Raw genomic sequence first — 25,991 nt, 5'->3', positions numbered from 1 at the left:
CTTGGCCCCCTATTTTCCTCATCTCTCTCTTCTTCCCTAACATCAGTTTCAACAGTCACGTGCTCATTCGGCGATTTTGGAGGAGAGAGAAGGGTGTCATGTGACCATTCAGAAGAGTTTTCTTTTTTGGTAGATATGCGTTTATACAAGCAATGGAGAAAAGTTAAAAGCTTTTGAAGCGATAAAAAAACCGAACAATAAAATATTGGATAATTTTTCGACAAGCCTTGACTAGATTAAAAATTATTTTTGAATTGAAATTTTTTAATAGATATAAACTGTACAAAACTTTTTACATAAGGCCCTTTAAACATTTAAAGCATTTGCATCCAATTACGGAGCAATAAATCCCTATATTTAACCGGCTTTACGGCTCAGAGTGGTATTTCTTCCATTGAAATAACACTGGAGAAACGCAGGTTGAAAACTCTATTGATTCACTCAAAAGTGACGTCATTATGAGGGCAAACGTTATCATCCTGTGCGCTCTCAATTATAGTTAAAATCTATGATAAAAGAAACTAATTTGCGTTGCATCTATAAAAAAGGAATGCAGAAAATTATTTATATTTTTACTCAAAACTACAAACAAAAAAATTTCTTTGATAACATAAAAACATATCGTTATCCTTGATTGAATTAAGCTTTAATTTCCTTTTAAATTTCGCTGCAAGTAAAGTTTCATATTATTATAGTATCCAATCATTTCGAAGGGTTAATGCGCAAACAATGATTCTTTTTACAATTTAATGTCTAAATTTTCGTTATTCCCATGTAAAATCTAAATTAATATCTGAGCACTGTAAAAACTAGAAAATTTTCAACCAATATGAATAGCAATACATGTTTTGAATAATGAATATTATCCTGCTGTTGTTTATGGTTGCATGCTAAAGCAGAAAAAAAATCTTTCTGCTTCGATTTTCTTTTGTTTTCAAAGGGTAATTATTTGATGCTTGAAAGAATTTTCGTTATTTATAAAAAAAGCAATGCCGCTAAATAATAAAGGCTTTGATTTACCGGTCATTTTTTAGAGATGAAGGAGAAAAAAAAATTATCCTGAATTACAATGAAATAAGTTAGAGAAATGTTAACATATGGCAATATAATAACATAAACTGTATTTCACATAAAAAATTCTTCAAAACAATTTTTCAATATGATTTTTTTTTAAAGTAAGAAAAAACTTTTTTCGTTTAATTTTCATGTTTATTTTAATTTTTCTCTGTAAGAAATTGTGAGCTACGCCACTGTGTCAAGATTCTAAATTAACATAACATTTTATTTTGCTGTGTGAAAATAATTCCTAATTTTTAAGGTGCATAACAAAATGCACTGAGTTTATAAAAGTATAGCAATTAGTTCAGTGATTATTCAGTGAGTAAGAACGTGCGTTGAAAAAAATACAACGCGAGATGCTCGTCAGCTCAAACAAAATGCAGACATCAAAATTTAGATTACTTTAGTTCTTAGTTCTTTAATTTTTTTAGTTTTTTTCGTGATTTTTTCTCCCTTTATACTTCTAACAATGATCAAATATCATTTGTTGTTGCAAAGAGAAAGTCAAATTCATTTTCTCACAAGATTTTTGTTTTAAGAGCTCGCTTTATTTGATGAAGTTAAAAGTAAAATAAAAGGTTGCTCTAATGTTGGAAACAATATTTTTTTATCTTTTTAAGCCAAATATGCTATGGAATTTCCTTCTACATATATTATATAAATTCTATTACTAAGCAGAATATTTTTCAAAATAAAACTTTCGATATTTAAGTTTCACATAAGTACTAAGTATTCATAAAAATGTTAAAATTTGTATTCTGAGTGCGAAAAATGAAATTATTTTTTTTTTAAATTTAGTTTTTGTCAGGTCAGTTTATGTATATATTGACACTTTTGGAAAATGTATTGTAATTGCAAAATCAATAAGAAATATATTATTGGCGAAATACAAAAAAAAATTATGAATTTCCGACATAAATTCTGATTATCTAAAGACTCAGTATGAGGTATACTTTCAACGAATCGTTTTTATGTGGAACGCTGAAATTATATAAGTAGTAAGGAAAGGAAAGTAAATACCAAACTCAAACACACTATGTGTGAGAATAGTAAAAAGCTGTGTAAAAGTACACATTTTCATTTGTATATTTTTTTTTCAATTTTATTAAAATATTGGCTCCCAAAAATAAAACTTCAGTTTGTATTAAACCACGATGCTTATAAAACGATGCTTATACTTGGTGGCAGTTGAATAAAGCAGAAAGAAAAATGTGGATGATTTTCCACACCTTATAATGGAAATGCTCTCGGGAGTTTTTATCAACAAGTCCATAAAGATTAGTGCATATAAACTTGTCTTTTGAGTTGGAGTCCAAAATTATAAAAAAAAGATGTTAAGAAATATAAAAGATTTTACAGACAATAATAAGAAATACATTTGTTCATTTATGCCTTCTACTTATTTGAAAGTATTTAGAAATAATCTCATATTGCAATAAAAACTGAACATTTCCTTGCTAATCTACAGAACTGAGTTTTCCAATCTTCATTTATTAATTTTAAAGCCCTACACCAATTGTGAAAATAATAAATATTTGTGCACGTTATTTACACGTACTAACATGTACCCTAGCAACTATTTTACCCAGTTGGGCTCCAAATTGGCTCATTGGGGGTCCTGCATGAACATCCACCGAGGGACCAATATTGAGATGTCTAAATTTTTTTAATATTGGTCCCATATAAAACCAATATCGGCCTATGTACTGCCAATATAAGGTCTATATCGGTTAAATAATCTAAAATATCGAGTGAGTCTGGAAGCTCTATATAGGGCAAATATTAGAAAATAACGGCCCTTTAAACCATTATTGAGCCAAGATTCGTGAATATTGGTCCAATGGAAACCTAAGTTATTTTGCTGCTAGGGTATATGTACTCATATTATTAATATTACAAATGAAATTTTATGGATCTTTAATGTATGAAATAATTTTTTTCTGTACAGATTGTAGATAATTTCATAATCTTCATAAGACAGATTGAATCTTTTCTTGCTTTTCTTTTTCGTGTAACCTAAGCAAATTTGTATTAGTTACAATTGAAAAAAATCTCCGTGATTACTAGAATGTCCTGAACTTCCGAGTTAATTAAAATTGTGTCGAGTTAATTAAAATTGTGATTCGAGTTAATTAAAAAAATTTATGTGTTTATAATTGCTAGAATGCGACGGAGAACTTAATTGCCTCAAATTTACACCCAGAATAGATTTTTTTTTTTTTTGCACACTGTTATAATATATGATCGCTCGGGGGCTGAATGGTAACGCTTCTCTCTGTCGTGTCACAGGTCATTGGTTCGATCCTCGGGCCGGGCAAGTTTGACTCAGGCTTTTATCCCTTCAGTGGGTCGATTAAATGAGTACCAAGCATGTTTGAGAGCTAAACACTGAGGGTTTGGCGTTGATCCAACAGGAACATCTGCTCTTGCACCCCAGAGCCCGAAGGTCAAGAAAACTGAGATGGGCACACTAGGCCTTGGCTTCCTATAGGCTGTCGCGCCACTGAGTTTAGTTTAATGTATGACAATTCATTTGTTTTCGAGGTAAAAACAAATTGTTGTCGAGGTATGGTTTGTTTTCGAGGTTACTTAAAATGGTTTCGAAGCAAAGACGAGGTTTGGTGAACAAATTAAGCAGTGGGTGTTGCCTCAAACAAGGAGACAAGTAAAAACAGTAACTTTCCTATAAAAACCACAATTCCGAAGAAAAAAAAACAGGAAAAATTTTAAAAAATATTTCCGTTATCATCGAGCAAATGGAAGAGGTTTTCGTGAACTTCCTCTTTGCATAATTAGCTTGAAGGCTTGCTCAAATGCCTTGGAAAAATACTTCTCGAAAACGAGTTTTTTGTAAGTTGCTTAAGTCGAATTCATTGCAAGAATAAATTGGCGAATTTTATTTCATTACGGGTATCAAGGAAATAAGATATATCAATCAAAATATTATTTTTTGTCATAATTCTAATTTTATATCGAGAAACAAAGTTGACTGCGAAGCAATTATGGGTGTCCCTTCGCAAAGTGAGTAAGAATGAACATCCAAGTGTTGTAAATAACCATAAATTTGTGCCTTTTAAAATACTTCTAAGTTTTTTACACTTTATTATTATGTTAAAAGTATTTATTTTCAATTTTGTTTGAAATATGTTGTTTTTTATTATGATAATGTTCACCGGCTGTTATTGTTTTAAGAACGAAGCTATTTAATTATATAATTTAAGTATTTATGAAAATTGCAATAGGAAGATAATTAATCCGCATTTCTATTGTAATTTAAACATTTTCATTATTTTTATAACTTCATAGTATACATGCGTTTTCAGTAAATACACTAACATCCAACAAACCCAAGCAACCAGTTGAAATCATTATCTAACAGATCGCACCACCATGTTTAGTTTGGAAGCCCATGTTTAGTTTTCAAATTTTTAATGTCTAACATTTTTTCAATACCTTATATATATTACGTTTTTTTTATTATAATAATAGTTTTATAATATATATGAGATAAGCATACAAATACAAATTTTTCTTCAGTTGGAACCTCTCAAATTTTTTTGGAACCATGGTCTTATGGGCCTAATTCAGTGTTTTCCAAACTTATGACTTTTACGTACCCTTTCTAAATTTTTAGTAACGCTTTGTACCACTAATAAGAAATTAATGTATTTTTTACTATAAAAAATTGCACAAAAGTTAAAAATTAAATTTGGCTGTTGACACCACTAATTATTAACTGTTAACTCTGCGAAAAATAGCCAAAAGAAAAATACGTAATCGTAAATTTTCATGGCTAGCTTTGTTTTTAAATATAAATTTTTGAAAATTTCTTTTGTTGATATTCCGCATAATAATGCGTACCCCCGCTAAACTGTTCCCGTACCCCTGGGGGTACGCGTACCACACTTTGGGAAACACTGGCCTTAATCTATTGAAACCATGGTCTAACTCAGTTTCTTAAACTGTGTCTCGCGATCCCGATTAGGATCGTTGTCCAAAACTTCCAGCAATTTTCATATTTTTTCAGCTTATAATTAAACTGTTACAATTGGTAAATATTTTTACACAGTGTATCTGAATTTATCCACATAATTTAATTTATTTCCATTATTGTGTTTTATTTTTAAGTTTGTTACTTTTATTTGCAATATTATATATCTTAAAAATTAAAGATAGTAACCTAAAACTGTAATAGTATAGTGCAGGTGTTAGTAACTGACAGTTTCATTCACGCTTGTGTCAGATTTGCGCAATGCTTTCGAGATCCATAATATTATGGATCATATTTTCATAAATATTATGGGGTTCTACGAAAGTTTCGTAAACATTTATGGGGTCCCTACTCCAAAAACTAACTAGTTTAACTAATAACCCAAGATCACCCAAAATCCCATATTTAGCATTCAAATTTTCAACATTAAGAAACTATGTCAATGTCTCATACAAATATTTCTTTTCCATTGTGGTTGCTATAAATAATCATACAAAAACATTTCTAATGCCTTTTCTAATTTAGCAAATTCAGCACCAAAATTTATAGGAGAAAAAAAAAGCATTTACCATTCAAATATTAATGCCTTTATATCAGTTGTTGAATGAAATCCATATGTTTACATAATTCATCAAATACTTCTTTTATGAATTACAATAACAATGTTATCTTTATCAAAATATTCGCTAATTAAATTGCATATGATTCACAATAAAGTTGGTAGGAATGAACTTTGCAAATGCCTTCGATATTCGAATAGAATCTTTTAAAAGTTATTCTATGCCAGATTGAAAAGAAGCAGACAAGATACACGAAATGTCCATTTGGTATCATGCCAATTGGTGCTCAGCCCAAGCATATTGACCACCGGCTTTTACTCTTTGTTTTTTTTTTATAATCAGTATGGGCTTTTTTTCATCATTGGTTTTTAATCGTGCTTGGCTCTCAGCATTGTTGTTGCGCACTAATGCAGTGTTCTTGGAAAAAAAGGAAAAATATTAATAATTTTCTCTGAATGTGCTTCCATGTTGTTTTCAGGACAGGGCAGCCGACGACATGGACATATATAGTTCTTACTCCTATCCACTCATTGATGGCCATTTCACTACTGTAAGTAAGCAGCTACATTGTTTTTTTTTAATTTTTAATTGCTTGCTGCTTGCCATCAATTACCACCAAGGCTTCGTTTTTATGTTATTTTTTTTGTCTTTTTTCACCATTTTATGTTTCGAGAGAGCATGGTGTCTGTTGGGAATGACATTAGTTTCTTTTTCATATCGTTCGTAAATTAATGAAAATGGCTAGAACAAAAATAACGATTTTAATGCTTTAAAAAAAAAAACTTGGTAAATATTCATAAACTTTTTATGAATACTTCATATTTGATTTTAAAAGAAACTTCGAAATAAATATAATTTTTTTTATTTATTGACGTGGAGGATTGTTTCTATTTTATCCTAAAAATTACTTTTAATAAATTCATTTATACGTCATGCATTTTAAAATTGAAAGCATTTTCAATTTTTTTAACTAAACTACTTTAAAATAAAATACTTTTTTACCTTATTTCGACAATTCTTTGGATCACTCAATATTTATTTTCGCGAGCTTTATCGAACGGTCAATCATTTTCAATATCAAATCTTGGTATATTTTTTTAATGAAACGCGTATGAATACGAAATTATCCAAACACGGAATAAGCTTTAGGCTGCGTGTCCTTATTGTTATTAAGAAAGTAAACTTTTAACTCTCTTTACATAACACTTTTATAGCATAAATAAAATAATCTTAAATTTTATATTTTGTAAAACTTAAAACAGTAGCTATACAATATTTTTTATAAGTCAGCTTTTATATTTTCTACAAAACCTCTTGAAAAGTAAGCATTCAAATTGATAAATCTTAACCTATTGAAATTAATACTCTAAAGAAAAAATTTATGCTCTAAATTAATTAATACTCTAAAGAATTACTACTCTAAAAATTAAACTCTAAAAAATTAATACTCTAAAGAATTAATACTCTAAAGAAAGAAAGAAGAATTTTTCAGGAAATTTGTTTGATAATTTTAGAAACGTTAAAAATTCACAACTTTTTGTACTTCATGAAAGGTAATTCGTAGGCAAACAAATTTTTTCTACGGCTGCATATAAGTTGAACAAGTTTTAAAAGCTAGTTTTATCTTGTTTCTTATAGAAAATATAAATTATCCATAAAATATACAGAGCTTAACTTTATTTCATCAAATATAAATGCGTGGCTTTTTTTGATTGACAAATATTATTTGATTGTTTAACTATTTTTTACATATATACATGCAATGTTAAACTATTTTTTGACATTAGATAATTTAAGTACTATCAATAGCTACTGAGGTATAGAAAAATTTAAAGCTAGTTTTAACATATTTTTGAAGAAACTGTCAATGTACTGTTTTCTACGTTTTAACATGGGAAAGTAGATTTATATTTTTGTGTTTTTCAATGAAAAATACTATATCTATACTATAAATTAAAGATTATTAATTACCTAAATCAAGTCTTAATTATTTTTTAAATCTTCATACATGTGAAATCTTTAATTATTTTTTTGTTCAATTCACTTTCTATTAATCATCCCTTTTTCTCCATTCTCTCTCAATTGCTTTATTTCGATTTATTGAATGCACTGATCTGATTTTATGTGGAAGACTTTTTACTTCCTTTTTTCTGTTTAGACAATAGTCTTTTATGTACCTATAGATCATTTAGGTGTTTAGCCTCCTATTTTCTTTTATTGCTCTTCCTTCACGCTGCATTAGTGCGTTTACAGCAATGCTTAACTTTTAGCTCATCTAGATTTAGAAATAATATCTGTTCATATTAGTCATTAGATTTTTATGGTGTTTTAGTTACTAAAAACAATGTCTTGTCTGTTTGCATTTGAAAGAACGTTACTGTTTATTTTGAGGAAACATTTTCCCAAAATAGTTTGTATAACAGTTCAGTTGGCTGGTTCACTAGTTAATTAGATTGAATAATAATTACTAATGATATACAATCATTCACGAACATAACTTCCCTTTTACACGTTGAATGCCACGCTAATTTTAATGGTCTGGCCACACGGTAAATAACTACAAACTAAATTCGCAAATATAGACAGATTTTGCTAGTTTATAAAAGGTTTAGCACGACATATCTGAAAAAAGTGGTGAATTATATATGCCTACGAATTGTTTAAAAATAGTGGTGGATAAAAATCTACTAAATTGAATTTATTAAACCCACAATAATTAAGTAAATTTTGAATAAATTTTCTGCAATTCCATAAAAGAGTGTAGATTTTATAGTTCTATATCATGTTATACGCTGTCAGCCAGCTGTTTTTCGCGGCCTATGTGAAAGGTCAGTGTCAGCAAGCGGTGGCAGACGCAGCCTAAATGTAATTTCAGTGTCAGCCACCGGTGGTTGACGTGGCCTAAATGTAATTTCAGTGTCAGCTACCGGTGGTTGAAGCGGCCTAAATGTAATTTCAGTGTCAGCCACCAGTGGTTGAAGCGGCCTAAATGTAATTTCAGTGCCAGCCACCGGTGGTTGAGCAGCCTAAATGGAAAGTCCAGTGTCAGCCACCGATGGCTGATGCAGTGCTCAACGTGTTAATTGTAATTCTAAAAAGTATTTGGACTAAAAAAATACATATATAAATTGAATTAAAACTTTTTAAATGCATTGTTTCTTTACTCACGGGAAGATGCATTAAAAGCTTTGTCAAACTCAGCACTTTTGTCTACCTAATATTTGTTAATTGCTTATTATGGCTAATTGGAGCAAAAAATAACTTGCAAATGTTGCGCTTACGAATTACGGAATTACGAAAAGTTGCAAAGTAATAAAATGTGGCTATTTTATCGTAATAACAATCACTATCAGAAATAAATTAGCATAGTTTATGTAACGGTTATACATTACTGAATAATGTTTATCGATATTTGTGTAATGAATCATTTAGATAGAAATAATAACGTACCTAATGAATTTTACAAAATTGAAAAATTGAATTCAATATTTGTGAAATTAAATTCATGTAATTTTGCTTTAAAAATTATTTTATTTATTAATCACTTTAACATTTATGATCCAGTTTTGCTTTGCAAAACTAGATCATATGATATTAATATATTTCCCTCCCCCACGTAAAACATAATTATATGGCAGAAGTGACGAAATATTTAAATGCTACCGAAAATTATAATACTTTTTAACTACTCTTAAAGAAAGAGTTTATGGGAAGAAATTGTTGAGTGCCATTATAATCTATATGAGAAAAACAACTGAAAAATGTATATAAAAATGAAGTTGTATAGACCCTTAACAATCTTTTTATTTTCAATAAAACGGTCATAAAAGTGCCGATTTTTTATTAATCAGGAAAATTATACAAAAAAGGTGTGTGTACAATAGATGTATTCATTTTTTGGGGGAGAGGGGGGGATTTTTTTAGATTGAAATTTAAAATTCCATATGTACTCCATATGTCCACGTAACTGTAACTTCACAATGTACACAATATTGAAAAATATTATATCACAGAACACAAACCACATGCATTCACGAAAAACGTGAGTAGCTGAGCTAAGATTACGAAACAATCACTAATACATACTTTTAGATAGCAGTGATATCTAGTTTAATAGTTTAAAATAAACTATCTCCAGTTACATTAAAAAAAGTCTAGTGCAGCCAATCAAGTGTGTAAAATAAGAAATTAAAAAATTCCGGACACAAGAGATGGATAGGTGCATTACTTTTGAACGCTCTAGCCCAGAAATACCACGGGCACGAGAAAAAGGAGACGAAAGCTCACCCCTTGAATTTGGTGGGAGCGAGAGGGGGAAGATGGTAGAAAACGTCTTTTTTCAAGTAACTTAGGTATGAGACCATGCGTGGCAATTTAGGTTGAAAACGTTCAGGTTGACACTGATTATGTTCTTTCCTCATTCAATAGAGTTTCATAGACATTAACATAACTTAACTTTTGTAAAAATAATTCTTATCACATTAATAATAACACTATTATATAATAGACAGAAATTTTAAATTTTATTTGGAACTAAAATTACAATAAATCTTTTCTCTCAGCTTTAAAAAAAACTATTTAAACTTGCGTTGTAGTGAAGCACAAAGATACAGTTACAATTAAAACTCTTTAGCTAATCGGAAAGTCTTTATTTTAATAAATTCTGTTTTTAGTGATCAGAAAATGATTATAATTTATTGCGTCATTCAAAGTTGAGCTTCAGTTTAAATTTAATTCCTCTATTTCTTCTTAAATTGATCTGAATTTCCATTGGCGCTAAATTCACATTTTGATAATATCAATATGAATTTTACTTGTAGTGGTCAGAAAGTGATAGGAGCTTATATTATCAGCATAGATCTTCAGTTAACATTTGAGCGCGCTAGCCGGTCATAAAGTGGTCAGAATTTTGTTTAATGATATATTCGAATTCGTGATGAAATGACGATAAATTCTACGTACATTTATCGTCAAACATTTAAACTCTGGTAGCTCAGGGGAAAAAGCACTCTCCTCCCAATGAGGTGACCCAGGTTCAAAACACAACTGGTTGATACGAATTCTGCACACAACACGCACCAACCACAGTGCTGACGTGAAATATCCTCAGTGATAGACAAATCATGGGTTAGAATTTCCTTATCGTCGCGTTAACCGTAAAAGGTTCTGTGCTTTTCCTCCCCATGTAATACAAATGGGGGTTAGTTCCATCAAAAAATCTTCCGCGAACTTTAGTTTGTCCCAATGTTTGATTCAAAAGTTCCTTTGTCTTCCGGGTAGGTTTAAAGTTACTAGGCTACTGAGTCGTACAATGAAAGCAGTAAACTCAAATTTGGGTCGGCTTCAGCGCCGGTTATAAAAATTAAAACATTTAATCCCTAATCAGGGGTCTGTTTAGAAGAAATTTGGGTCCGTTAACGGACCCTTCACAAAATATCTTTTCATAAAAACGGACCCTTCACAAAATATTTTAACTTAAAAACGGATCCTTCACAAATTTTTTTATCTTTATTATTGTTTTGGTAATCGAATAAACCCTTCCCAGGAAGGGGGGAAAGAAAGACAGATGTAAACGAGCTGAATTTTGTCTTCGGCAGAAGCTTCTTCCTTTATTCGTCCGAAATGAATATTCTGCGTTCAACAGTATACGCTAAATACCAAATATTTATATGTTGCATCGCTAGTAGATGCAATTACTGTTTATTTTTTAAAATTTAATTTTCTTAATTATAATTTTACAGTGTCGAGCATTATTTTGTATGTCTTTACATTTTAAAAACTTCTTGAAAAAGTTTGCTTGCAAAAACGGACCCTATTTGCACTAATTCACAAAAGCGGACCCTGGTTGAAAGAATGTGAATTAACGTTTATTTTATATTCACAAATTACGAGTAATTTTTTCACAATTTTGCAAAAATGGACCTTTTACTAAATGTCTGGACAGACCCCAGCTAATTATCACCGGGTTGAAACCTACATTGAAAATTTGAGCTTTATTTCTAGATTATGCGATATACTGCTTGGTTTAGTCAAACTTGGAAGGAAAAAAAACTGAATTTTAAACCAAATTTTGAATTCTTTTGCCATATTGAAATTTAATAAAAACAATTCTTAAAAAAATTTATAAATAAAAAATAATTAATCCTGACTCATGATGCATTTTTAAAATCGTCTCTGAAAAGGGACTGGGAGCAGTAATGGGTAAAGAAGGAACTCTATTAGAATAATTTTAAGCAGCTCTACTCCCTAAATTAAACCTCATTTACGTCATTACAGATGTTATACTTTTTTTTCTTCTCTGTTATCATGACCTTCTGAAAATTAATCTCAATTCTTTTGTTTCACGCATCACAGCGCCCACTGGTCGATGAACTGGTAGGGGCAGCATATATATCTATCATAAATACTCGTTGCGCTCTCATGGCTAAACCCCTCCTGATGAGGAACATTACACGCCACTGCAAGATTTCAATTTCCCTGCTATTATTCTCTCCATCCTGATACTGATTGCTTTCATTTAATTTATTACTTTAGTGTGGTGAAAATTCTGAATTAAAAGATCCTTTTTGCCTTGCTGGTGATGAAAGGGAAGGAGGGAGAACGATATGCTTGACATACATTAAGTAGTTTATAATGATTACGTTCCTATTGTTTTTTGGGGTAATATGGAACTTGAAATTGTTTTAAAATTCGTAATTCCCTTTCGTACTCGTAATATTATCTAGTGATGTGCGCAGTAATATCAGAAAATAAGGCAGTTATAACACAGGATAATCCGTAGTTACCACTCTCAAATTATAAATCGTAAAAATGTGATCATTAGGGGGTCTCAAAACTAGAAAGACTGAAACTTAGTATATATAATGCTCAAAAGCAGTCAAAATGACTGGATTGTAAAAGAATAAATAATGCGTAAAAAAATTTGTTTAAAATTAATTTTTAATATTTTTTTATATTATTTACTGTTATATAACAAGTTATTAGTAAATGTTAACAATAAAAAAATTATATGTTTCTAAGAAATTTTGTCATTATATACACCATTGTTTTTCTAATTGAAATTAAAAGCATTCAAAATGACTTCCTTAGGCAATCTAGTGTTAAATCAATTTTTAAGCAAGAAAAAAACAAAAACGCTACCAAATAACAACTCAGGAAAGCAGTTTTGAAAACATCAAAACGTGTTTAATTGTTGGATAAAACAACGAGGAATTGGAAGATGAGAGCGCCGATGTGGAATCCATAAAAAATGAACATTTAATTGTTATAAACGCCTCCAAATTTCACCAGGTTGATTCACCAACTGATTTTTAAAAAACAATTTTCCTCCTGTCCTCCTCACTTCGTAAAATTAGACTTTTTCTTCGGAAAATTAATACCCAAGATTTTTTTCGTATAAATCTTTGTTATGTATGACATATATGTATAATATACCTTATTAAATGTTACTTGAAAACTCCCCTACTTTCCTCTTTTCACCCTTACTTAAAGGGGTTTGAAAAGGAGAATTGAATTTCTTCTAGACAGGCAAGTGTGGCATTGTTGTTATTCACGATATATAGAATGAAACTAATCATGAGATGATAGAACTAACAGTTTAGAATTTGTAAGGGGTTGTATGTTCAAAAAATACAATTTTCTCTCGTGTCTATTCACACAACTGACATTACTACCTAAACAAGGGATTTTTATGTATAATCCTTAATAAAAGGATTTTTATGTACTACCTAAGCAAGAGAAATTTTTATTTTTTCATGTAGTAAGGGATTTTTATGTATAAAAAGTACTTATTCTGACTAACTTGAATTAGACGAAACAGGAATCGATTTAAGAAGTTATAAATGTTTTGTGAACAGAAAGTATAACTTTGTACTTGAGCTTCTTACAATCTTTCACTATGCTGTACAAAGAATTGAGGCATTGTTTCCTAGATATTTTCTTTCTCATTAATTCGAACAAGATCCAACGAGGGTCAAAAGGCCTAATATTTCAATAATTGCAATGCTGTTTTTCTACAAAAAGACTATATTTTTTAATTGTACTAATTATGGGGAAAACCCTTTTAACTTTGAAACTATTTATCTTATCGACTCTAATTTTATTTTGTTCTGTTAATCATGAAGAGTACAATATACCTTACATGCTTACATGTACCTTACATGTATTAATTTATTTGAATTTAAAATGCACATATTTTAATTTTCATTCGGCATATTAGCTTTTAGAAGAAATTTTTAAAAAATCAAAATTATTGTTGCGTACTTCTTAATTTAGATGGCAATTTTAAATTAATACAAGAAATGCATATATTACAAATTTTAGACATAATTTTTTTTTCAGTTTTTGAATAATTTTAAAAGTGAACAAGAAATACTTAACGAAAAAAATGAATCAAGCCTTAAAGGTTCAAATATCTGTTCCCAATTGAATTCATTTCTTTGGTTAGAACAAAGAGTTCACTTGCTGTTAGAACAAAGAGCTTAAAAAAGAAGTTAACTGTTGTTTTATTTTAAACAAAAATTTTTAAAATATTGAAATTTTTTTAAAGGTTAATTTTTTCTATTTTATTACTATGCTCTTATTAACTATGGTGGTATCTTGCAATAAAATCTCTACTGGAGCTCTGTGCCTGATATCAACAATACTTTCACTACAAACCACTGGCTCATATCACCACCAATTTATCATTAATTTAAGTTTCAACCACTTTCCGAATAGATAGAATGCTCCAATTTCGATTAAAGCTCCGTGTCTTAAGCTAATGCAAGATACAATGCTTCTTGAATTGTAAAATAGTTAATCTCTAATCAAAATTTTGACCACTTTCCCACATATTAAATCAACAGGCACAAAACTAAAATGAAGAATTTGATAAACTAAAACAAACATTTAAAAGCAAAAAGCAGAAAATGTTTTTTTTTATTTTTTGTCTGAGGTAGAACAAAAAACACTTTCTGACAAAGCAAATTCAACAGACACAAAACTAAAATGAAAATTTGTTAAATTAAAACTAACATTTCAGAAACTTCATAATTCAAGCAGACCAAAAAGCAGAAAATACTTTTATCTGAAGTAAAACAGAAAACATGGACTTCACCTTCGTAATTAACTACAACCGCCGAAAATTTCCCCGTGTCTGTTGAAAGTGATGCAGCATACATTTTTCATTTTTGTTCTGACGAAGCTGAAATTGTTTTAACTATCCTTTTTAACTATTTGAAAAGCGTACACTGAAAAAGAAATGGGTGTATAGTTACCACCATTTTTTTAGTAAAGGTAATCTAACTATATTTTTAAATACAGAACAGTAGTTATCGTGAATTTTTTTTAATATAAAATTGACAAAATAACATTTGGATATCTGCAAGAGAAGTAATCATAGGTACATCGTGGCATTTGTCGATTCAGATGCCAATCAGCTTCGACACACGCGCGTGACGTCACTTGCAGGTAACCAATTAAATCTGATTTAAATCACATGATTAAGCATAATCACTTAACTTCTTCTCGAGTTGTAAGTACCCACTTGTTTGAAAGAATTAGTGAGAATATATTACTAAAAACGTGCTTACGTTTTAAAAAAAAAAATTTTGCAACGAAACCATTAATTGATTCGCATGTGCATAAAAAAATGTGTTGTCAGTAAATAACCAAACAAAAAATAAATATGTATGTAACTACAAAAAAGTTAAATAAAAAATGTGAATATGTGCACAATAAAATGTTTTAGTTTACCTACCAAAAGTTCACCTTTAGTTTACACCAAAAATTTTCACCATTTTTGGTAACTATACATTCAAAGATTTTTCATTGTAGTTTTAATATTTTTATTTCATTATTTAATTACTTTTAAACAAATAGTTTTACTATCTTGATATTTTTAATTTAAAACTTGTTTTTCCAATCAAAATAATTCTGTTAATTTCTTAACTCTTTCAATATAAAAAAATAAAAATATGCATGTGTTTTAAACTTACAATGATGAGAAAATACGTCAGTTAGAATTACTTTTACGAATACTTCATTTTTCAAATAATGAATCTCCAATGATAAAACGTACACACATTTTACAACCTATACATTTTTTTAATTTTCTTTATGATAAAAAGAAATCTGATAAATTGCACGAAACACATTTTTAAATATCTCGAAGTGAAGCGAGAAGAAAGTCATATTAGGAGTCATAAAAAAAATATGAGAAAAGGTAGAAAAATTTTACATCCTTTGAAAATGTTTTTTTATGCAGTTTATGGTTCATAACGAAAGAAAAGGTATTTTGATTTATTGTTCCTTTTCCCTTAACGATGTTGAAAATTGTCCTTGGAAAAAACTGTGTGGTAATGCTAATGATTTTTCAAAGCTTAAAAATTTGACTAACAATTATCTCCGATAAACGGAGAAGGTTAACTGTGAATAAAAAAAATATTAATGATTTATTATATCGATTTTTTTTCTACGTAAATAAGAGTCCAGTTTTTATAATTTTTTGTTATTTTAACACATTTGTAAAGAGTTTTTAGGAACTTCTTCGTTAATGAATCAATTTTTTAAAAAGAGAAAAATTAAAGAAAATCATATTTAAATATGAAAGCCGAGTTAGTTTTATTTTAACATTCATTTCTAAGCAGTGAAGAACTTCGGTTGATTAAAAAATAAACTTTTTTCAATATCTGAAATTTTGGAACAGTTTTAGGAAAAAAATCGACAAAAATATACCCTTCGCTATGTAGTTTATCGTCCTTGTAACTTTTACTACATTTTTGTTTGTTCTCTGATTCACTTAATAATTTTTGTTTTTGTGTCAGACATAGTTTCTTGCACTGTTTGGTTTTGTTACTTGAATTACGTATTATCGTAAGTTCTGTTATTATGTCTTGAGATTCATGAAACTTGTGCCCATCCCGGTTGAAAAACCACTAGTTGATTTCACTAAAGTTTTTATATTTGGTAATAAATAAACACAAAGTTTGATGCAATATTGATATGGAATCAAACGGTAGGTATGTTCTAAAAATTTATCTTATAAAACTCGCTTAATTATCTTCATTAAAAATATCTATTTTAGGCTGCCTTTCTATATTTAATGCTGTGTAAATGTATCTTTACAGCATTAAAGTTTTTTTTTCCTTTAAAAGAAAAAAGATTGTTAGTGATTATGTCTTTATAAATTGTATGAAGATTATGATTATGTTATTTTGTTTCTGTAAATTAGTCTCTTTGATTAATCGAATGAACTTCTAAACAATAAGTTTGCTTTTTCAAACTATCCGCAAAAACTTTTTTTCATTCATCAATTCATTTAATGTGGTTAATGTAAACAATTTTATTCTTAGTGTTTTTAAAAGTAATATATGTACCATGATGTCAGAATCTATTTATTATTATTGCAAAAAGTAGTACAAATAAATATTAACTATAGCCAGGGGTCGGGGAACTGTCCTTGCATCAGAAAAGTTATGAGTTCGAATCCCGGGCAAGGCATGGATGTTGTTTCATTCTCGGTATTATCTGTCCTTACTGTGGAAGCAACGTTGGTCCGTCTAATATGGTGCCCCTGAAAGGGTGGCCAACAAATCTGCTCTTCAAATGTCTATATTGACGAAAGGCTATTCCCCAGGTGGGCGATGGAAGAAAAAGAATATTAATTATGTTCTTGTGTTGCAGGATAATGAATCTGCTTCAGAAGTGGATCAAAACGCTTGGTATTCTGAAGTGGTGGAAAGGCTAAAGAAAGCGGATCAATATCGAACAAGAAGTCATGCTGGAGCTCCCCTCTATGGATCGGGAGAGAACTTACCGTCAGAATTCCTTATACGGGATCGCACCATCCTGTCACCTGTCTCGGTGTCTTCTTCGAGGTACATTTCTTCATTTCATTCTATCTGACAGTAACACCTTTGCTCTAAAGCTCCGACTACAAAATAAAAAAATAATTGAAAACAGAACCATTACCATAAACTGGGAGAACTTTGCCATCAAGAGAAACGTAGACTAGGTTCTGAAATAGATCTGTAGTGGCTTGGGGAGTTTTTAAAATAGACATTAAAAAATAATTTACTGACTATTTTTAAAAAATGACTGGTAATTTGAGCATAAATGAAAGAAAAACAGCGAAAGGTGGAAAGACAGGGTTTGCCAAGTTTTGTTTAGGAAAATAGTTCTTTTTCTTGTCTCAAAATTAGTTGCAAAGTTCATCAACTTGCACCGCGGCAACTATTCAACAATGTAAACAAACTATTAAACAATCTTTTCTGTTCTTTGTCAGACATTCCTAACTAAAACGTAGTTCTATCGTTCTAACTAAAGCAGGTAGCACGGGAGTCTAATAATTTTGTTCTTGCACTGCACCTCATTGCTGCTACAAGTGGTAGTTATTTCTTATTTAGAAGAAATGTTTTGTATTTCTTATTTAGTAGTGGTAGTTATTTAGTAAAAACTCTTATTCAATTGACATTGCTGTTATCCAGTTGGGCTGTCATAGCAACAGCTTTTAATACTAATACTGCCTTTTATAACTTAGTCCCTACTTGCCATAATTAACAGCAAATCTGGATCTTAACTCTTCCCCTCGTTTTTTTACTATATTAGTTTATTTTCGCTTTACCATTGTATTATCTAAATCAGTTATTATTTTTCAAACTTGAACTCATAATGTAAAATATTATACAATTGATTTCTCATATTAAAACTGAACGCATTAAATTTCAAATTTTAAAGACCACATTTAAATTAAAAAAATAGCCCTTTTTATTCAACTTTTAAATTTCTTTTGGTAATTTTTCTTTCGAAAAACTCTGTGGAAAACGCTCTATTCTGCTTATTAAAATCTATTAAATAAATTGATTCTGCATCAGAATCTTCTAAATAAATATATTCATTTTCTCTTAATGATTTATTTCGCCGAACTACCATAGATTTTTTTTTCCAAACTATATTTTATCAGAAACCAATAGTTTGTTTAAATCTATGAATCGATTATTTGTGTACATTTAATCATTTTTAGAATCCCCTGAATGAGTTGAATAATTTCATTCGAATAATTTTTCTGATTTATTTTTCCCACCTCTAACCATGAGTCCCACAAAAAAATACTCCTCACGATATTTTAAACAAACGCAATTTTCGATTATAAATATGAGTATTCCTTTACTTAAAATATCGTTTGCACTTATTAATCAGCAAACGATATTTTAAACAAACTCTATAAGGTATTTATTTTGCGAAAAAAAAGTGAGATAAAATCTGAAATAGGGCATGGAAGTTATATTATCGTTTGTTGATCATAAATGATTCCTCCCAGGACGTGGAAGGATGAGCGACCAGCCAAGGAGAGAGGACGCTCTGTTTACGTTCCGCTGCATCATAGAAAAGAGAAAAAAGACGCTGGGCCGTAAGTATTCTTAAAGCTCAGCTCCCCCCAAAAGAATGCAGCAACCTTACCCTACAACCTCGCCAGTTGCATGATTAGAAGTAGCAAGTAGAAGCTTTTCCTATGTTGAATGTAATGTACAGTGCGCTTAAAAGTAAACGGACCAATGTGAATAACTTTTGATCTAAAGATCGGATCTTCATGTAGTAGAACTCAATCGTAATGGTTTAAGGGGGGTGACAGCAACTAATTTATTAGTGCAGACGATATTTTTAGTTATGAAATCAGACACAAAAATTTACTTCCTCTGAATAAACGTATCTTTTCTCAGTGTATTCAGATATCTGACCCCCTCAAAATATAGAAGGTAGGCGCAATCTGGGAAATATGTGCTCCCAATGGTTTGGATTTAATGTTGATTTAACTTTTTACGTAGTTCGCCATGTCTTGAGAACTCTTTAAGCTAATCGAAAAACTTTTGCTCATAATTATAAAATTCATTAATCCAAAGGTAATTCCATGCAGAAAATGACTTTTAGTAAATATTTATAACTTTTTATTATTTTATTTAATGAAAGTCGGAAAAATTTTTTAGTTGTAAAATATAAAATTTTTATATCGTTTTAAAAGATGTGATTTTATATGAAAAAGATAAAGTTTGAGCGAAATCGGTCTGAGAAATTGAAATTTTAAAAAGTTAGATATTTAAATGGCGAAACAAAAAAAAGTAAAATTAATATTAATGTGTCCAAACTATTGGGACCATATTTTCCAGATTAGATTGCAGCTACCCTCTTTATTTTGGGGGTCTGAAATCCGATTTCATCAACAAAAAAAAAAGGTTTTTTTTATTCTGAGAAAGATTTTGTCGTATTCTGTAACTTAAAATATCGTCTGCACTTATTAATTAGCACATTTGAGGTCAACCCCTCAAACTATTAAGATTGGGTCGTATGTGAATATCCATTTATTACATCAAAGTTATTAGTGGTGGTCCTTTCTTTGAGCACTGTACAGTGGTTAAAAGTTAGTATTATTTCACAAAGTTCTTTTTTGCGATTTCTTTTTTGAGCAGATTCTTATGTTATGCAGCAATAAATTAGTAAGATTTATAAAAAAAAATACGTATACATTTAATATGAAAACACTTAATTTTCCAGGTTTTAATAAAATATTATGATGGAATGTAAGTATAAAATACTAGTTTATTCTGTAAAAAAATATATACATAAAATGTGTCCAATGTAAGAAAACAATTGACTTTAGTGGTGAATAACAGACATTGACCTGAAGCTTTTTTCCTTGCCTATCATCGCTTCTTTTATCTTTTTAAGGTTTCAGTTTTACGTAACCTTTATTTTACCACCTATCATCTTCTTACGGTGGATGGGCAATTAAAAGACCACTTTCATTATTTATGGAATTTTGTTAACTTCATTTTCATAGTAAAGCTTATTTTTATTAATACGCAATCGTGAAAATTGGGTCCCAATAGTCCCATGAAAAGGCCCGATAAACTGGGCCCTTTCATGTTAATTTCACTTTTTGCGTATATTGCCATATCGAAGAATTTGTATTTTTAAATTTTATTTTGCTGAGGGCAATTTATCCAAATCACACAAAAAAACGTATGAAAACATGGCATAGCTTTAAACCCTACTGTAATGTATTCTATCAAGGTTTTTTAAAAATATTTTGACAGAATTATCTCAAAATATAAATTACTTTTGTATTAAATGTTATTTACAAAAAGGATTCAATTTAATTGCTGTTAAACATCATGTAAGGGAAAAATAAAAAAGTTTAGCTCTGGTATGAAAATTATTTTAGAATTTATTAACAAAACTTTTTCAATCATATTATTTTATGAAGCGCAAAATTATAATTAACATGTGTATAATCAATAAATGCATTTTTGAGAATGTTTATTTATTTAGAAAGATATTACGCTTCTGTTTTGTTTTTTAGGGACTTTGATCATCCTAAGTCCAGGGAAGGATCTACGAAGAAAAAACATCACGTGGAAAAAACTACAGGTGAGTTGAAACAGAAACTTTATTTGAAAAGAATAGAATTTTGTAGAAATTCCTCCGTATGATAGAAAATTTCTAATATCTTGCCTCAGACGTGTCTAATCTAAGTTTAAAATCCAATTGCTGAAATTTTGTCTAAATCTAATATCTAATGTTTGGTTTCAAAGCTTTTCCTGGACCTGTTTACAAAACTAAAGTACTTAATTATTGATAATCTTCTGATTCTTTTAATTATTGATAATCACTGGGCATTAACCACATATCGTGCCAATGCAACCATGAGTACATTAGGAATACATTAAGGGAACATGACAGATAAGTCCGTCATCAAGAATTAAATACATGATTCATTGCCACACCTTGTTCGAAACTTATGTTCCACACCATCCTCCATATCGCTTGGAAATGCATTCTGTCGTGGTGTCCCTGTTTCAGCCTCCGTCGTTTTACTCTGCTATGGAAGTTTTTCTCATTTTGTTTACCCCCTTTATTTTGTTTACTATTTTTCCTACGGCAACTTTGTGTTTTCTTTTTTCGAATCTGTTTTGTTTTCCTCGTGGAAGTCTGGTAAGTCTTGAGAGTGGGAAGATTTGTTTTGAGCACCTAAAATATGTTGACCTTTTCCACCTTTATTTTTTGAAGCCAATAAAAATTTTCCATTTTGAAAAACAACTTAATTGCGTAACTCTAAAGTGTTTAGAAGGCAATTCGAAAATTTGTCTCTTCTTAAATAAATTCCCTTTCTTTTCTATAATGCTTACATCGTTTTGAAAGTAGGTTGAACGTTTCTTTTCTAGAAAATCATCAAATTAGTCGATACAATTTTGGTGACACTCTGACGCATTTTGTACGCCTATATCTTATAGAGCAAAATTAGAGGTTGCCACCGGCCGCAGGAAGTGATGATTAAAAAATTGCCAGTCACTCGCCATTTTTTCCCGAAAATGAACCCGAACGCCATTTTTTCATAAAAAAAATGCATCACGTGCACATTTATTTTTTTAAATATTAACTTTTCTTGAATACCGCCTTGATCAAAAAGTTCCCGGAATTTAATCAGAAAATTAAAAATGCAGGTTTATTCATCTAAGTCTATATTGTCCCCTTCAAAGTAATCCCCATCGACTGCAACACATTTATGCCAGCGCTTAAGCCAATCCTCGAAACATTTTTTATATTCGGTTTTCGGTATCTCCATAAGTGCTTCCTGCAATTTTTACTTTGATGAACGCCATTACCATTTGATGAACGCCATTCACTTGCCTGACGTCTGGATTGCGTGTCGTACTCATAAACCCACATCTCTTCTCCAGTAATGATCCTTTTGATGAATGTGGAATCGGATTCAACGTCGCAAATCATGTCTTTTGCGACGTCAACACGGTCTCTTTTTTGCATGAAATTGAGGTCTTCTGGCACCAACTTTGCTGCTACACGACGGAAACCCAAATCATTAACCAAAATGTCTTGGACGGATCGATAGGCAATGTTCAAGCCCTCCGCTATCTCGCTGATGGTTAATTTGCGGTTATTGACCAATCTTTCTTTTACTTTATCAATGTTTTCGTCGGTTTTCGATGTCGTTGCTCTGCCACTGCGTTCATCATCTTCGATTCACTCACGACCACTTTTGAACCGCTCGTGCCACTGGTAAACGACCATTTTCTTTCACTTTTCCAACGTTTGCGCACTATTAAATCCGTTTTTTACGCAAAATTTAATACAAGTTCATTGTTGAAAATTTAAATCCATATCTAAAATTGTAAAAAATCGCCAACACACACAGAGGGCTACGTAACTTTTGCATAGGGCAAGCTATGACGCTAAGATTTAGAGGGAATATCAACAACAGATGTAGTACCAACTTAATAAAAAAAAACAGAACTCAAGTCGGAACGATGGTAGCGCCATCCGGGGGTTATTTCAGGAACTTTTTGATCAAGGTGGTATTTAATATTCTTCAAAAAATTACTTTATTTCTTGCTGGTTTCTTAATTCTCTTCATATTTTAAAATTAGCTTAGCATTTTGATAAATTTTTTGCATTGCTTATATTAAGTTTTTTAATCATTTAAAACTTTTAGTTTTAAATTATGATACTAGGTTAGCCACATATTTTAAAAAGTGGCAACTGCAAAATGTACTACTACTGACTACAATCCAATGTCATAACCTGCGCTAACTCCTGATAAATAAATTCTAAACATCATATCTCACAAAGTTATAGGAACAGAATTGTTCAAAGTAGCAGTAGGCAGGCTTAATACCTGCTGTAATCACAATAAACTCTGAGAGGTAATGTTAAACAGTGACAAAACAAAAAAAATCATACGGGTATTTAAAAACCGGAGAAGAGGAACGTTTATCTCTACCACTCTTACAAATGCAATAAAACATAATCGAACACACATTCTACATTTTTAACCGGGTTATGGACAGAAAGAATACTAATAGCACTTATTGCACGATGTTATTGAAAAAAATTATTCTACATCGAAATTCCGACCACTTTCTAACTAATTAAGGCACACAACTTTTATCTAGAGCTCTGTACTGAAGGAAAATACAAGTTTTAACCATTTACTGACCCCTACGAGCACTATTTATACCAGTATAGTCTCCAAAATTTAAACAATTTCTACTAGAATGCACACATACTGCAGTTATGTGCTTGGATGGTAATTCAAATTTCCATCGTTTCCTGACCGCTACAAGCAACAGTCTCAATATACCGCTATAAGCAGTAGCTATCGCTATAGCATCCCTAATGAAGAATTTAGCGTCAATAAGAATTTATACCAAATAGCGACAAGCTGGAATACTCAAATTTCAACGGAAGCTTTGTGCTTGATAAAAAACAAAACAAGTTACAATAGTTTGCCGCCAAAGGAAATTTCAGGCACCTTTAGAATGAATCCAACTGTAAAACAAAACTAAAAAGGAGAAAGTAATGAAATAAAATTAAAAAAAATCAAATACTACGTTTTTCAGATAGACTAAAAAGAAGAAAATTCTATTTCTGTTATATCTAAAATTAAAAGCGCAGAATGTATCTAATAAACTTCTAACCCCACCAAAAACTGCTCTCCGCGTCTTTCGAAAGGGATGTACCCTACATTTTCCGTTTCAGGTTTGACACCAAAAATAGAATTATGCACCCTTTTTAGTCCAATTGAAAATAAGTAGTTTTTGAAATTTTTATTTTATCTTATTTCGATAAATTAATTTTTTAAAGTGTGTCATGCGAATTCTATGATATGTTCTATTTTGTGCAGTTCGGCCAAAATCAGCAGAACCTGTGATTCCCGTTAAGTCAGAACACAAATCACCAAAGAGAACTCGGCCAAAAGCTCCTAAGGACCTGCCTGTTCATGGTCACGGTGATCTTTCTGGCAGAAAGAAAGCTTACAGGCAAAGTAAGTGGTATACTTACATTTCTTAATTTGTAGAGGACATTACTCTTTGCTATTAGTTAACTGTTACTTTTTTAGCAAAGGAAAAGATAGCGAAATCAATTTTTTTTTTAAATGCTTAATCCTTTTCAAAAACTCGGATACATGTAGCGAAAAACAAAGTAATGCTGCTATTTAAAAACATGAAAACTTGTAACAAATAAACATGAACAAAACTTGTAACAAATGAATAAACATGAAAACCTGTAACACATTGAAAAATTTTAAGTATCCATCTTGAGCAGTGGGGGCTCAAGGGATAGAGCTTTCGCCTTTCAATGAAATGAACAGAGTTCGAATCTCAGCGATGGCTGGTCGTTACGAATTCCTCACACGGCTCGCACCGACTACAGTACTGACGAAAAATATCCTTAGTGGTTGACTGATCATAGGCTAGAGTTCCTTTGCCGTCAGGCTAACCTTTGAAGGTTTCTTGGTTTTCCTCTCCATGTAAAACAAATGCGGATTAATTCCATCAAAATGTCCTCCACGAAGGCAAATGTCTCCCAATACTTGATCCAGGAGTTATCTTTTCTTCTGGACCCGAAATTGGTCATTCTTTGCACGAAACGTTAAAAATGCCAAAGCTTTGAGGTTTGATAGACCTAACAAAAAAATTGATTGAATCCGAGCGTAACTAATAAGGTGTCATTCTCATGCTCAAAGAAAATCGGTAAAATTTGACTTACCTTCTTGGGAGCTTTTAGCGTTGTGTGCTGGAGCATAATCCTGTTGGACAGTATATTTTTGATCTCAAAAGAACTGTTGTGACCATAACATCTTCCAAACGAAGTCTACAATATCTTGCGATAAAAATATTTTGTTTTAAACTTGGTCGACTCGCATTATCTTCTACAGCCATTTTATTAGCAGAGGGCTGTGGATTTCTTATCTTTTCGTGATTCTTTTAATATGTTTTTTTGAACGAACTGAGAGTGAATGATCAAAACGGGGTCTATCTTTACAGCTGTTAGTACTCAATAATCGATTTATAGCTCTATATATAAATTTTCTATTAAATCCAAGACATTTTAATTGCTTAAATATTCTACCAACAGAAAAATCAGCGATCAAAAATCTGTTTAACCATCAACCTTTTCGACTCCATCTTTAAATTTATTCTAAATGTTTTACTTTAAGCAAAAATCGTCTGCACCTATAGAAAGCGCCAACCACAGGAATATTGAGAGAGAAATTGTTTTACCAAACGATTAGTGTTACAGTATTTAGTAGCTACCCTGTATTTTTTAAACAGGAAAAAATATGATTATTTGAAATGAATATGATTTGAAAAATCAAGTGCAAAAAAATAAGCCTAACTTGTTTTGATTCTTTTACAAGCAACTTCCAAAATCAAGGTGGTCCTTTCGGTAATTTGTGATTGGATCGCAATAGTCTTTCTTATTTAAAAATCTAATAGATAAAAAAAAATTATTTAAAAGCCACAATATAATGTTATCAAATTTTATCTCTTATAGTCTAAAAAAACATTTAAAAATCAGTTAAATATTACCTATTAGTTCATTTT

The 25,991-nt window shown here is 30.5% G+C and overlaps 1 protein-coding gene across 1 annotated transcript in view; it reads left to right on the top strand.

Annotated features, from left to right (window-relative positions):
* LOC107437477 (uncharacterized) overlaps positions 1–25,991 on the top strand; it is a 255,881-nt gene that overhangs the window by 212,596 nt on the left and 17,294 nt on the right. Inside the window, exons 9-13 of the mRNA XM_043045034.2 lie at positions 6,089–6,160; positions 17,275–17,468; positions 18,911–19,000; positions 20,948–21,015; positions 24,287–24,427. Of these exons, the coding sequence (XP_042900968.2) occupies positions 6,089–6,160; positions 17,275–17,468; positions 18,911–19,000; positions 20,948–21,015; positions 24,287–24,427 (565 nt within the window). The remainder of the gene's footprint in view (positions 1–6,088; positions 6,161–17,274; positions 17,469–18,910; positions 19,001–20,947; positions 21,016–24,286; positions 24,428–25,991) is intronic.

The sequence above is a fragment of the Parasteatoda tepidariorum genome, chromosome 10 (assembly GCF_043381705.1).
Source record: "Parasteatoda tepidariorum isolate YZ-2023 chromosome 10, CAS_Ptep_4.0, whole genome shotgun sequence".
In the NCBI taxonomy this organism is placed as follows: domain Eukaryota; kingdom Metazoa; phylum Arthropoda; class Arachnida; order Araneae; family Theridiidae; genus Parasteatoda; species Parasteatoda tepidariorum.
This window is presented reverse-complemented; position numbering and strand designations above follow the sequence as displayed.